The following is a 15,362-nucleotide window of genomic DNA, read 5'->3' as shown; positions in this document are numbered from 1 at the left end:
AGTAACATATGGTAGTGGTTGTGGTGTGGCGGTAATATTTCCTACTTGTATACTGGTATTATTGGCAATATTGGTCTCAATATACAGGATTTAGTCTCAGTATACAGGATTTGGTCAGTAACAGTATGGCGGTAATATATATGATGATAATATTTTCTCTTCCTATATGCTGGTGTTATTGGTAATATCTGTCTTGCGGTACATTATATATATATATATATATATATATATATATATATATATATATATATATATATATATATATATATATACACACACATACACCTACCAGTTTATACATGTTCAGGGAATGAATGAAATACCCAAATTCAAAGATCACAAAATGGAGAACAGTAATTATCTGTAGTGTAAGGGCCGTATCACATGTAGCAATGTAAAGGAGGAAGTGAGCACCGACCTGTCAGGTCAGCACTTGCTTTCCCCTCGCTCCCCTCTTGCTCAGGCACCGGAGGGGGAGGTCCGCCCAGAGAGCTGCAGGACGGGTGGCCCAGACGATCTTTAGATCATCGCTATCATGATCAGGATTATTCAACCTATTTTAAGAGATTTATCAAACATGGTGTAACGTGAAACTGGCTCAGTTGCCCCTAGCAACCAATTAGATTCCACCTTTCATTCCTCACAGACTCTTTGGAAAATAACATTTTCTGATTGGTTGTTAGGGGCAACTGAGCCAGTTTCACTTTACACCATGTGTGATAAATCTCCCCCATTGTGCATGTTGGCTGATTGTGGTCTTTTTACAGACACTATTACACCAATCGATTGTCGGCCAGAATGGCCTGTTATCGGCCAAGTACGGTTGATAATTGTTTGGTGTAATAGGTCCTTAAGTATATTTAAACTCATGTATATAATTTACATCTATAAAAAAAAAATAAAAAAAAAAAAAGGTTACCGCCACTAACAAAACTTTTTTGACTTCTTCGCCCTTGATGTTTTTGAAGACTTTACAAGTATATAAATTCTCCCTCTGATAATGACTCACTTTATCTAACTTATTTCTAAGAGTATGTGCACACATCAGAAATTAGCCGGAAAATTTGTTGCGGAATCCGCCACTCATGCCCACTCTCGGACTGCGGCGCCCGCATCTCTGCCCGTGTCATAGGCTCCATTCTATGCACGGTGGATTCCATCCTTCGTTTAAAGCAGTGCTTCTCAAACTTTTTCTTCTGGAGCCTCACCCAACAGACAAAATGATGCCTGGGCCTCACCAGATTGACCAAGAGGATGCTGGGTCCTCACTATCTATGGTAGAAGTCCATGCAAATATAAAAACTATTGCTCAGTCTACCCTCCATTTGTCTCCTAATCTCTGTATAATATAAAATAAATACAAAATGAGTCAATAATGTTCCTAAAGTAGAGATTGTTGGAGTCCGGGAAAGGATTGTGCAGCTTGTGGTCACATTTGTCAGAACTGCCTCCTCAGCGGGGCCTCACCAGCAACTAGGGGGCGCCTCACTGGTGAGGCCCGCCTCACAGTTTGAGAAGCACTGGTTTAAAGAATGAACGGGTTCATTCTTTAAACGGAGGATGGAATCTGCCCGTGCATAGAATGGAGTCTATGACACTGGTGGAGACGCACGCATCCGCCACAGTCCACGAGCGGGCACGAGCAGCGGATTCCGCGACGAATTTTCCATCTATTTTCCGAAAGGGTGTACATATCCTAACTCTGATATCCTACATAACATTTATTCATCTGTATGAATGATATTAGCAGAAACTTTTAAGACTTTAGATTTAGTTGTTTTTTGAGGTAAAGATAAAAAAGAAAAAAAAATTACGGGGAAGTATTACTAAAAAGGCCAAAGCGTTGCAGTGTCCATGTCCTCAGGCAGCGGCAAGTCCCTCCAGTAACTCACACCTGCAGACTAATGACCAGTGCATCTGACTTCTAAGCGGTGGGATTCGAGGCACCTAAAGAGTATTCCCAAAATCATGTCTCGGCACTCGGGATGCCACCGGATGATGGCACTGCTTATGCTGGATAATTAGTGTTCCCTCAGGGCACGACATTTACATTTGGCTGGTTATTATGCTAATTGTATATTAAATCGCAATAACCAAAGGAAATGTGTGATTGTTTAGGCTCAGGGCAGAGATATATAATAAAGTCGTAATCACAGGCAGGCTGGAATTATTAAGGGCTATGATTCTTTTACAGCCTCCATAGGGTTTCTTTGAATATTTTAGCTTATTACCATGCCTTTGAGTCAGTGAACAGACGACTACACGGCTTATTACATGCAGCCATTTAGAAATGTGAAACAGGAAAACAGAGATTGTCTGTCTGTATTGTGCCTGAAAACGTGTGACAAACAGTAGAATGAACTACACCATTCCATATGGACGTGACTGACCTGTCTGTATTGTGCCTGAAAACATGTGACAAACAGTAGAATGAACTACACCATTCCATATGGACGTGACTGACCATTTTTTCCCTAACATTCACTTTTGGTGATTTTGGGGTCTCCCCTACACATTAGATGGTTGGAAAACCCTAATGAAACCAGCACACTTGGCTTATGTAATCTAATGTCTTTGGCCAGCTTAAAGGGGTTATCCAGCGCTACAAAAACATGACCACTTTCTTTCAGAGACAGCCCCACTCTTGTTGCCAGTTCAGGTGCTGTTTGCAATTAAGCTCCATTCACTTCACTGAGCAGCAAAACCTGCACCCATGCTTAAAGGGGTTATCCAGCGCTACATAAACATGGCCACTTTCCCCCTACTGTTGTCTCTAGTTTGGGTGGGGTTTTGAAGCTCAGTTCCATTGAAGTAAAGGAGCTTAATTGCAAACTGCACCTGAACTGGAGACAACAGTAGGGGAAAATGGCCATGTTTTTGTAGCACTGGATAACCCCTTTAAGACAAAAGTGGTGCTGTCTTTGTAAAGCTGGTAAAGCTGTTTTTGTAAAGCTGGATAACCCCCTTAAGGCTATGTTCACACTGCGTAAAAGTACGGCCATTGTTGCCATCGGACTTTTTGTAGAGCGCAACATAACCTTATCTGATATGGCATCCTGGCCGGAGCGTATACACATCGCATACGCTCCGGCCAGGATCCCATACGGGGCCGCAAATAACTGACATGTCAGTTTTCTCCATCCGGAATTCAGTGAATTCCGGCCGCAGAAAGACCTGTCAGTTCACACAGTGAAGCGAGCGGCTCCGGCCGCTCGCTTCACTGTGCGCTATGGGAAGCTCTGATGCGGGCGCGTGCTGATCCATATCAGAGCTCTGCGGCCGGACTGATCACCGGTCACCGGCCGTGATGATCCGGGCACAGACCGGCCGTTCCGTGACCCGGCCGGGATCACTGAACGGCCGCTCTGATACGTTGTGTGAACATAGCCTAAAGTGGTATTCGCCTCTCTCCTTTTTACCTTTTATTTTTTGCTTGGTATGTTCTTCCCACTTGTTAAAGCTCCTATCACATGGGTCGAGTCAGAGGAGCAAGCGAGCACCAACCTGTCAGGTCAGCACTTGCTTGCTCCTAGTTCCCTGCTCTCTGCTGGTGCTATTATATGCACCGACAGCGAGCGGGCAAGTGGGGTGGGGGGGGGGCGTAATGTATCGGGCCCGCCCAGCTAATCAGTGGCAAAGGTGGGACACAGCGACAGCTGCTGACTGGCTGGGCGGGCCTGGAACGTCACATCCCAAGTCCCCTCTCTAAAACAGGGGACCGTGGAATCGGAGAGGAGGACAGTGGACACCAGCACTGGAGCCTGGGGGCAGGGGGTAAGTGTTGTTTTTTTTCAACCCACCCAATCTCTGGCAGTTCTAAAAAAAATGTCCGTGCCCCGAATTCTCCTTTAAGCAATAAGCTCTCTTCTTACAGACACACAGATTAATTTCTGCAAGCAGATCATGCTTTTTAGTAAAGTGTGTAGGATTTCTAATTCCAGCCATTCTTTCTTTTTTATTTCCTTTCTTCCAAGACTATCGATCCAGGTATAATAGTAGTTTGTAGCATGAAGTGAACCAAAAATGGCCATATATTATTGCATGCACCAAAAAGTTCAGTGATAGCAGGTCTAAGCTTCATTTAATTAAAGAAGCATTCCGTTTTTTCCCATATAATGGACATTGAACTCCAATTTTCCTGTAGTGCCATCTGTATTATTCCAGCTCAGCTGCATCTATACATTTCATTACTGCAGCTAGGTAATGTGACCACCTGTCTGACAACCAGAAAATTACATTGCTTTATGTGTCACAGGTCGTAATCTGTCCTGGCTCATCTTGTAAACTACAGGATGACATCATCACCTATCATATCCCTCCCCTACCCATATAATGGACATTGAATCCCAATTTTCCTGTAGTGTCATCTGTTTCATTCCAGCTCAGTTGCATCTATACATTTCATACTGCAGCTAGGTAATGTGAACACCTGTCTGACAACCAGAAAATTACATTGTTTTATGTGTCAGTCCTGGGTCAGTTAATATCTTGTGAACTACAGGATTACATCATCAGCTATCATATCCCTCCCCTTCCCACCATGCACAATATGTATGCTGTTTCTGCTATATCTGTTAGTATAGGCGCTACAGTAATAGTTAAAAAAAAAAAATTGTCTGCAGCTGTATATCTTATTATACTCTATAGAGTGAGTCTCGGGACAGAAGATCTGTGTCACTGATATATCATTTACTGCACTTAGATAGGACTCTGGAGTGATAAGACTCTGTCCCCTCTATCTATGCAAAGCCAGAGCCGCCATGGGGAATGTTGGCAGCATTAGGAGACCATATCAGAGGAGAATTAGAAATCAAGATGGCTGATAACCCATGTATGCCACATCAACTAAAATAGTTACACGCAAGAGTCTCTGCAGTATTCTCTAATGATAGCCTAAGCTGCACTATATGAACAAAACAAAAAAATTATGAAGCATGTCCCTTTGAATAAATTGATCTGAGGTTATTTGGGGCAAAGGTCAGAAACAGCACTTTACTCAAGATAAGGCATCACCCTAAAAATTTGTGGTGTTGAATATTCCAAGACACAAGTTTTTTTTTTCCCATGCAGCAATGTAATTAGGTAATAGGGGACTCATCAAAGAGCTTTTTTTCCTCTCTACGTCACTTTCAGTCCCCCTCCCTTTGTGGCATCACGTACAGAAAGGAATGCCCCATTTAAAGGGGTTGTCCAGTTTAGAAAATCCATATTATGTACCTTTATATAAATATAAATAAAATTTTTGATGTACTAGAATAAGGTTCTCTCTCTTACCAATAATTCCCGAGGAAGGGCAGGTGGACACATTGTGATCGGCTGGGTTCATATTATAATTATGCCATCTGTGGCACATACTGTATATTTAAAATGGGCACAGGTCCCAATAACTCTAGAGGCCTGAACATAGTTAATTGTGGTCGTTTCCTGCACATATATGTGTTTTTACTTGGAATACTAGTATGGTATACTAGAGTAAAAAAAAAAAAAAATATATATATATATATATATATATATATATTCAAAATATAACCTGTACCTAGTCGCTAGTTGACTATGTTTGAGCCATTAAATTCAATGGCATACAAACCATATTATAAACTCGATCTACTGCTCTGGACAGTTCCTGACATGGACAGAGGTGGCAGCAAAGAACACTGTGTCAGACTAGAAAGAATACATCACTTCCTGCAGAACATGCAGCAGCTCATAAATACTGGAAGACAAGATTTTGAAATAGAAGTAAATTTTAAATCAATATAACTTCATGGCACCAGTTGATTTGAAAGAAAAAATAAATAAAAAATGGTGAACAACCCCTTTAAATCACTGGCTTTTCATTAGTCCGTATAGCTGACCCTTAGGCCCCCATTTAACAGTCCATTTTGTATACATAACAATGCACTGCAGCGCCAAAAGGTATCCAGACAAATTTAGCATACGGACCAACACAGGTCTAATACATTGTGTGAAGGGAATCTTATAATGTATATCTCAGGCATTCCGAGAGTCGGGGAAAATAGATTTGCTATTCCCGTCTCTTCTATCCCCTTTTATATGTGCACAAATAACTAAAAGCAATTACCATTTTGATAAAGCGTCGGCGATCTGCTCAGTAGCGGAGCCCATTACCGCTGTATGTACTAAGCTACAATATTGTGGGCTCCCTGCCCCTCCATATTGTGCTGTGCGGCGCATCCCTTTGTATCAGAAACCATAATTCAATAATATGCAGTCCAGTCAAGACTGGAATATACTATCCAAAGCAAAGAAACATTATTAGGCAGTAGAGCGGGGACATGGTGCTGTTTTAACCATGTGAAAATTTACTAACGCTTTCAGGGACTGTGAATTCGGTCCTGAGGGAACAGTTTCTCTTTTTATTACCGCCACAATTTATGCTCTGCCAGGCGTTCCCCACTCCATCTTGAAATTTCCAGCTCTAGCAAATTTTGTTTCCCGTTAAGCACAAGTAGATTGTATATGATTTCAGCCTTTACCTTTACATGAAAAAAAAAAAATAGATTTTTTTTTTTTTACTTTTTTTTTTATTTTTTATTTATTTTTTTACCGTCTCACATTATTTTCTTCTGGAAAGTTTTGCGCTCTCATATTTTTACACGGCTATTTTTATTTAGAAAATGTAATATAAAATATTCATATTCAAACAAGAGAAAAATATTATTCTGTTTGTTTACTACCTGGGAATATACAGCGTACGGGGCAATCGCCGCTCTGAAGGCATTGCTTTCCTTCGTGGTTTTCTATAACAGCTTGATGTGCCGAAGAGCTATATCTTGCCTCCCCTTTTTTTGGCATATATAATTTAAAAAGGGCCTCTATCTTTTCTTCATTTTCTGTGCCGTTGAATGCAGTCTATTGTTCCCTGTTATCAACCATTTCAAGCTGGGGAAATGCTCACTGTGGTATTATTCATTGGGCTTGCTGAAAGGAAGCGGAGAACAATGTCGGCCCCCATGATCACTAGTTTATCTCTGGGTGACATACACACCGGTGAATGATATCAGAAACTCATTTCATAAGCTGTACTTTAGAAACTGACAAGTTTAGTTGGTGAAACTTTTTAGCTTTTGGTACATTTTTCATAAAGTTTTTTTGTGTTTTTTTTTTTAATAATACAGTAAACTAACACAAATGTGTCCTTACTTAAAAGGGTTGCTCACCAAAAATGTTTTTCTTTCAAATCAACTGGTGGCAGAAAAATCTTGAGTCTTCCAGTACTTATCAGCTGCTGTATGTCCTGCAGGAAGTGGTGTATTTTATCCAGTCTGACACAGTGCTCTCTGCTGTCACCTCTGTCCATGTCAGGAACTGTCCAGAGCAGCAGCAAATACCTATAGTAAACCTCTTCTGCTCTAAAGACTGGAAAGAATGGACCACTTCCTGCAGGACATACAGCAGTTGATAAGTACTGGAAGGCTTCCGAATTTTTAATAGAAATAAATTATGAATCTCTAGCACTTTCAGGCGCCAGTTGATTTAAAAGAATTTTTTTTTTTGTAAACTACCCCTTAAGGCTATGTTCACACTACGTAAAAGTACTGGCGTTGTTGCCAGCGGCAACAAGGGACATACTTTTAGCGAGGTGGAACAATGCCTTATTTCCAATAGGATCCCAGCCGGAGCGTACACACATCGTATACGCTCCGGCCGGGAACCCGTGCAGGGCCGCAAATAAGTGACATGTCAGTTTTCTGCGGCTGCAATTCAATGAATTGCAGCCGTAGGAAACCCTGTTAGTTCACACAGTGAAGCGAGCGGCTCCGGCTGCTTGCTTCACTGTGTGCTATGGGAAGCTCTGATGCGGGCGCGCACTGATGCAGGGTACTTAAGGGATGATCCGGGCAGAGACCGGCCGTTCCGTGACCCTACCGTGTCACGGAACGGCCGGTCTCTATACGTAGTGTGAACATGGCCTAAGGGTGCGTTCACACATTCAGGATCTGCAGCAGATTTGAAGTTGCAGATTTGCTTTGAATCTAATGTCGGCCATTAAATCTGCTGAAGATCCTGTACGTGTGAACGCACCCTAAAAGGGATTTTTTTTTCGGTAAAAACTCATAGTTAAAATATTAAGCAAGCTATTATTACCTTTCTCTCCAGCTACCTAAATCATTGTGGCTTCCAGTCTATTTAGCAGCTTAGTGCTTTTTGTGACATTGCGACCATGTAGTCTCTGCCAATCAGTGGCCATGGTGGTGTTCTGCCTCAGTCAGTGATTGGCTGAGAGGGGGACTTGCTTGCAATGTCACAGGAAGAAAGAAGCAGGTAAGGGGATCAGGAGTCTGGATTGTGGACTGGATTGTGCCACAGTGGTATGTTCACACTGAGCATTATTTTCTTGCTTCTTGCGTTGCCACAGAATTTATGTGGAATTGGTGTGGAAAGCGGAAATACAAAGCCCTAATGACTTCTATGGGATTTGTCTTGCGGAACCTGCCTAAAGAACCGACCTATCAATTCTTTGGGCAGAAATCAGATCTGTGGCGGAACATTCCACACATAAATTCCGCCGTGTGAACAACAGGGCGGAATTCCTATAGAATACAATGGAACGTTGCTCTGAACATATATTACAGGTGGAGTTTCAAGTAGAACATGCGGAAAATTAAGCACAGATTCAGCTTGAAATTCCTCACCTATTCCTCAGTGTGAACAGACCCTAAGACTTTTAGTACACCACCAAGCCTAGGTTCTAAAGCTATGGCTCCATGTGCACATAGGGATTTATAAGGGGGAACAAATAGATTTTTTTGCTATAGATTTTAATAGAAAATACTGTAGCACGCTCCATAACATGTTTTAATATAGTAGTAGTAGTAATAGTAGTAGTAGTAGTAGTACTGCTTGTAGGGGCAAATGGGGTACCTCCCACATCTACCATATTGCAACACAGAGGGCCTACAGAGCTGTAATATGGACGTGTACACATGCTGTCCCACCACAAGCGTGTCCGAGGTTCCTCTAGTGGGCTTAGATTCTGAAAATATAGTGGTCCCCATGGGCAGATGACTCCACCATTTAGGGCTGACGTTGAAGAAAGTCTTGCCTATTTTACCTATGGGGTGATTTAGAAAAGAAATAGTCTGGCCTTATAGATGATGTGTCTGTGTGTGCAGTGATATAACTCGAGTGCTCGTTTCGCGTAACAAACCCTATCAAAGTCAATGATAAACTCAAGCATTTTTGCAGGGGACCCAAGTTCGGTAGAGGGAAGGTCATGTGAAAACCTGTCAACCTCAGAAAATGATGGAAACACCACGAAAATGGACAGGAAACAGCAGGGGCAGCATGTATGCATGCCTCTGAGGCTGCCTAATCGCACCATTATGCCTAATTCTGTGCAACAGCCTGGTTAAAACAGAGGTAGGCATATGGACCACCCAAAAACTCCTGACACAGCATGGCAGTGAGAACACAGGGAACCATTAAAACAGAGGTAGCATATGATGAACCACCCAAAAACTTTGCCTGACACAGCATGGTGGTGAGGACACAGAGAACCATTTTCACTGTGGAAGCAGTAGTGAACTTAGATATGCCTTGTGTAAGAAATACAGAAATCTGGAAATATACTAGTGGTCCCAATAGTTTTTGGGGGGCTGTGAGATACAATCTGTTGGTGGCTGCTTCAATACACTCTATGAAACCCCCTTTACACTGAGCAAGCAGTAGTGAACTTAGATATGCCTTGTGTAAGAAATGCTAGTAGAGGTCACAATAAAATGGTACTGAGCACTTCTTAGGGGTCTGTATGCAACACCTAATGTCCCCTTTCTGCCAGCAACCGATCACCACAGTGTGCTGCTGAAATTGTGGTAGCTGCACTGCAAGTCCCAGCCAGAAGTCTGTAGTAATACAATTTAAAAACCATTTGAAGCCCTTACAAGGGCTGTTTGATTGTTTCACTAGTACTCCCTGCTTACTGGAACGCTAATTCCCTCCCTAACACTCTCCCTGACCAGCAGCAGCTCTGTCCCTGATCTCTTCCAGCACTACCGACCGCGAGTTTTATATGGCAGGGTCATCTGATCTGGCCAACCAATCGCTGCTATTGACATGTATGGGTCCCACGTGATCGCAGGATGTACCAAAGAGTCTCCTGCGTGTTTATTGGCTGAATATTGGCTTAAAGAAATCTCCAGAAGTGCCATAGAGATGTGGCTGGAGCACTTTTGTGTGCTTCAGTGCCCTGGCATCACCTCCATGACACTTTATAGTGACCATAAAAAGCACTCTAGTACCATCGAGTACCCTTATACTCGATCGAGTACCAAGCTCGGACGAGCATGCTCGCTCATCACTAATAGACATTTTTGTAGAGCAGTGGATTTTGCTACCCATTGACTTCAGAACTGATATACTATCACTGGGTAACAAAATCTACTGATGATTTTCTGCATCGTAAAACCTCCAGTGGATTATATAAGTGTGACATTATCCTAGGGCTAAGCTGGTAAACCAGTCCAGTCCAGCTTCTCTAACCCCTGACTTTGACTGCTATCATGGGGAAAAGATGGCCACTGAATGAATACATGATAGGGCTGGCTTCAACGGATTAGAAGCCACTCAATTCATATCAATGCTTAAAGGAAACCCATCACCATTACCAAGCTACCTAAGCTATCGCCATCATGTTAAAGAGCAGGAGGAGCTGAGCGGAGTGATATATACAGTATCTTTATGGAAAGATTCAGTATAACCTGTAATTTATTGATTGACATCTCTGATGTTTCCATGCTAAAGAGTCCAGTCCATTGCATGACTCCGCCCACTGGACTCTTTAACAGAATGAGCAAGAATTTAAATCAACATGTTCCAAGTTATACTGAATCTTTTCCTACAAAGATATATATTAATCTGCTCAGCTCTTCCTGCTCTATAGCATGATAGTGATAGATTATATAGCATTGTCTTGGTGACAGGTTCCCTTTAATAGTAGAGGGTGCCAAGAGTTAGGCTCCCCTTCATGATAGCCAACTACTTTACTGGAGCATACGATCTTCGAAACAACCCCATTTAACTTGTGACTCCAAGTTGTATACAGCACCCAAGATCACAGTTATCTAGGTGCTTACTATACTCGTCTCGATGCCGGTCATATATAAAAGTGATGGCGGAGTTCTCCCTTTAGTGACTTCATATGCTGTAATTTCACAACCATTGCGTCCTACTACAAATAACTTATTTCCACCGTATGTAGGCGACGGGTCTACTTTATTAAACGAGTCTGAAGAACTCTGAGGAATAGAACATTGCCAAGAGAGGCAGCGAGGAGTTATGAATGCAGTCATCACACCATCAATATTTCGGATTGAGGAACAAGTTTCATTTCTCTGTATATGAGAAGCTGATTTTGTGTATTGCTTTATGTCGGCTGTCTGGTCCCTGGGCTTTCACACTGGAGCTTCCTGTTATTTGTAAGGTTGCCAGAGAATCTGGAAAAATATTTATTTCTGGTAAATACGGAGTCGGAGAAAACACATTGTAAGACGTTACCCACACGGCAGCAGTAAAGCAATAGGACCATGGATACTGACCTATAAAGAATATGGTCTTACATGTGGTTTCATGCTACCATACTATTTGGGTGATATCCTCACTCTGAACATTGTTCACATGGGATTTTCGTTTCCTGACTTTGTCCAGGAGGCAATTTTTTATTCTTTACCCCACCGTGCTGTTATATTACCAGTTTAGGAAAGAAGTGAATTGGTGACCATGATGTTCCCTGTGTGTCACAGATGGGCACAGACATCTCATCTGATCTTTTACATCTCCATCAATTTGACTTTGGGAAAAATTAGTCTTTGCTAAGAATGGGCAACTATGAAGATGTGAGATGTGATCTAGTATGGATCCCAGATTTTAAAGGGGTAGCCTGGAGAATTTTTTTTATTTTTTTTTAAGAGACTCTGTAAGTAGGTTTATGGTGTCCTATCCCAGGGAAGCATAAACTAGTGACAGAGAAGCTGGACAGAATGATATATCACTTACATTGTTCTGTGCAGCTGATCCAGAGATATCCTCCTGAATAACATGGACAATAAGTTGTCCTCTTCATTATGTGCATGAGCCCAGTAGTCCTGGATATTCATGAGAAGCAGAAAACTCCGCCCACCAGCTGCTGATTGGCAGTTATCTATCCATGCTGTATATAGGCAGTCAACGGTCAATAAGCAGCTGGAGGGCGGGGGGGGGAGGGTTGTGGCAAGAATCCTATTCTCCTGCATATAAGGAGAACCGCTAAACAGAATAATGTAAAGTAATACACCGATCTGTTCAACATTTCTGTCACTAGTTTATGCTGCCCTCATTTAAGACAGTATATATCTAATGACAGATTCCCTTTGCATTAACTAGTTATTAGTTATACAGATTTATAAATGACTTCTGTTTAAAAAAAAAAAAAGTCAGTTTTCTAGTACTTATCAGCTGCTGTATGTACTATAGGAAGTGGTGTATTCTGTCCAGTCTAACTTGGTGCTCTCTTCTGCCACCTCTGTCCATGTCAGGACATAGAGCAGAGAGCACTCTGTTAGACTGAAAAGAATACACCACTTCCTGTAGTACATACAGCAGCTGATAAGTACTGGAAGACTTGATATTTTTAAATACACAAATTATTTACAAATGTATATAACTTTCTGGCGCCAATTGCTTTAAAAACCTTTATTCTGGAGTACTCCTTTAAGATCTCTTATGTCGTTTTAGAGTTATTAGGCTTTACTATCGTTTTCTCTCTTACCTGGTTTTATAGAAAATGTATCATCAATATACTCTTGGATTATATTATTTTAATATTGTATGTGAAGAGTAGATTCTCAAAGGGAAAAAATCCCTATAAGTTACATGCATTTTTTTTCTCTCGTCAACAGGACTACCCCCGCATAGCGCCGGCATTTTGGCACTACCTGCGGGTAGAAGTGAGTAACGCCTAGCATTTAAAGCTCAAGCTTACGTTCTTCATCCTTGTGATAACTCTGTTCTGTCTTGCAATTGGAGCTACATACTTGAGAATAAGTTATGGTTACAGGTGGAGCTCTAATTCCATTTCATATAGAAAGTAGAAAAAAAAAAAGCAGAAACATGCTGACTTTAAAGTGGCCGATCGATCCCTCCCGTTCCAAAAACAGCTGGACCCAGAATTAAGAAACCTGAGTGTTCTCTGCAGATCAGTCTATGGCACTCTTAAATCCCACCAAAAGTCTTCCCTATCCGCTTCATTGGATCAAATACAGAGACCACGACCTATTGTGAGAAAAGAAGACCAACATTGCACATTTTCTTAAAGGGAATCGGTCATGTTAAATGCGCTGTCTGAGCTGTATACATCAGCTGGAGAAGATGAGAGGATTTATATATATATATATATATGTAGTTTTGTGAAAAAAATATTCCAGATAATGTGTAATTCATTATTATATATTCCTGCCCATTCTGGGCTTAGGAGTCCAGTGGGTGGTTTCAGTCAGTGATTGACAGCCTTGTAAGTAGTATTCTTTTTTGTAAAAGTAAACTTACCGATAGTTGTCACTGATTTGGACCACCCACTGGACTCCAAAGTCGAAAATGAGCAGGCATATGTGTTAATACATTACAATCACAATTGAATCTTTTTCCTTAAACCATACAGTACATCAGTCTGCTCTACAATATGAAGCTACCAGATCAGACTGCATATTCAGTGTGATAGTATCAAATGTATAATGTAAGAATGTACCTTTAGGAAATCTCATATAGTGCAATTCCTTGATGTAGTAGCCTAGTTTTAATATTAATAACTAGAGATGAGCGAGCCAAGCTTCCTAAACCCAGATTCATTCAAACAAAAAATATATATTCTCACTTGTCCGCAAGCATTTAGCTGTTTTAGTGCTGTTTGTTAAAGGGGTCAGACACTTTATAGTAAAATAGTTCAGTGTACAGTATTAGTTACTGTACTCACTGTATATACTTACAGCATCTCCCTGTGTACCTCATAGAGCTACAATCAGACTCCCCTTCTCCAGGCTGTGCTGCCCTACTCTGTGGTGATTCTGTCCATAAGATGACCAACATGGAGGAGCATATGACCATACATCGCCCCCCCTCAGAGTCCACCATAGGCATATCCAGGCTCAGTGTTGGACACTTTTAGATGGGCCATGGTCATATGCTCCTCCATGTCAGCCATCTTATGGACAGACTCACCACAGAGCAGGACAGCACAGCCTGGAGGAAGGGAGTCTGATTTTAGCTCTATAAGGTATTGTTATAGCTGCTGCTGTCAGTTTATACAGTGACTAGTACACATTTTAATAATCTACACTGAGCAATTTTCCTATAAAGTGGCCAACCCCTTTAAAGTTCCGTTTGGCACAAATCTAAACTTTACATTAAAATTTGGCAAACCAGAGTCCTAAGTTATGGTCACATACAGTAATATTTCAGCATTTCTGCAACCATTTAAAAAAATTGGAGTTTCCCTTTAACCCTGACCTATTATCATTGGTGTAGTGCCCCATTGGGGGAAAAAAAATGTTATATTTCATTATGCTTGAAACGATAAAGCAAGCTTTCAGTGTGAACGCAGAGCTGAGTTTATCATAAAGATAAGCCCAATGCCGCTACAAAACTTGTCATTTCATGCAGCAAATCAAAGGCGCAGCTTTTAATGCCTAAAGAATAACAAATGGTTTAAAAAAAAAACCTGGCGTATCTGTTACATAAGCGCATTGTGCATTTCACAAAGGGGTTAAAGCTGGTGACTGCATTACAAATGAGATAATATTATGGCTAATCTTATTTTTTCCTAATTTTGACTGTTTCCTTTTGTCTGCAGGAACATGAACAGCTCAGTTATTCCTCCACAAGATCCAAAGCTCCCAGTGTTATTATCACAGGCCTCAAGCCATCCACCAAGTATATATTTCACATTCGAGTCAGGACCGCTGCAGGATACAGCGGCTACAGCCATAAGTTCGAATTTGAAACCGGAGATGAAAGTAAGTTTAATTAACCACTGGGCGCTCCGAAAAAAAAAAAAAAAACATCCTAAATCAGATGCTGAAAATGTTCATTCTGTGAAACTTTACGCTGATTTGATATGCAAATGTTTGATCCTTTCTTTTCAATTCTGCAATGATAGGAGAGGGCTAGAGAGAGGTGATTCGAGGTCCCAAGCTCAAGTGAAAAGAAAAAAATAAATAAAAAGATGTCTTTTATTTTTTGGCTTTAGATTTTAGAGAGGTTCTCTATTGTGGATTTAGAATGTTTGTATTGATTTTGTCTCCCTTGCATAGCACCAATATACTCCACAGCTTTGAATGTACTGGTATTAGGGATGGTCCGAACCTGACGAG

The 15,362-nt window shown here is 41.3% G+C and overlaps 1 protein-coding gene across 3 annotated transcripts in view; it reads left to right on the top strand.

Moving 5' to 3' along the window:
* Positions 1-15,362, top strand: part of EPHA6 (EPH receptor A6) — a 714,887-nt gene that overhangs the window by 498,138 nt on the left and 201,387 nt on the right. For 2 of the 3 annotated variants that reach the window (XM_069945437.1, XM_069945439.1), the window contains exons 7-8: positions 12,897-12,944; positions 14,843-15,005. In XM_069945437.1, the coding sequence (XP_069801538.1) occupies positions 12,897-12,944; positions 14,843-15,005 (211 nt within the window). The remainder of the gene's footprint in view (positions 1-12,896; positions 12,945-14,842; positions 15,006-15,362) is intronic. The other variant, XM_069945438.1, reaches the window with a different exon arrangement.

The sequence above is a fragment of the Dendropsophus ebraccatus genome, chromosome 11, assembly GCF_027789765.1.
Source record: "Dendropsophus ebraccatus isolate aDenEbr1 chromosome 11, aDenEbr1.pat, whole genome shotgun sequence".
Classification (NCBI taxonomy): domain Eukaryota; kingdom Metazoa; phylum Chordata; class Amphibia; order Anura; family Hylidae; genus Dendropsophus; species Dendropsophus ebraccatus.
This window is presented reverse-complemented; position numbering and strand designations above follow the sequence as displayed.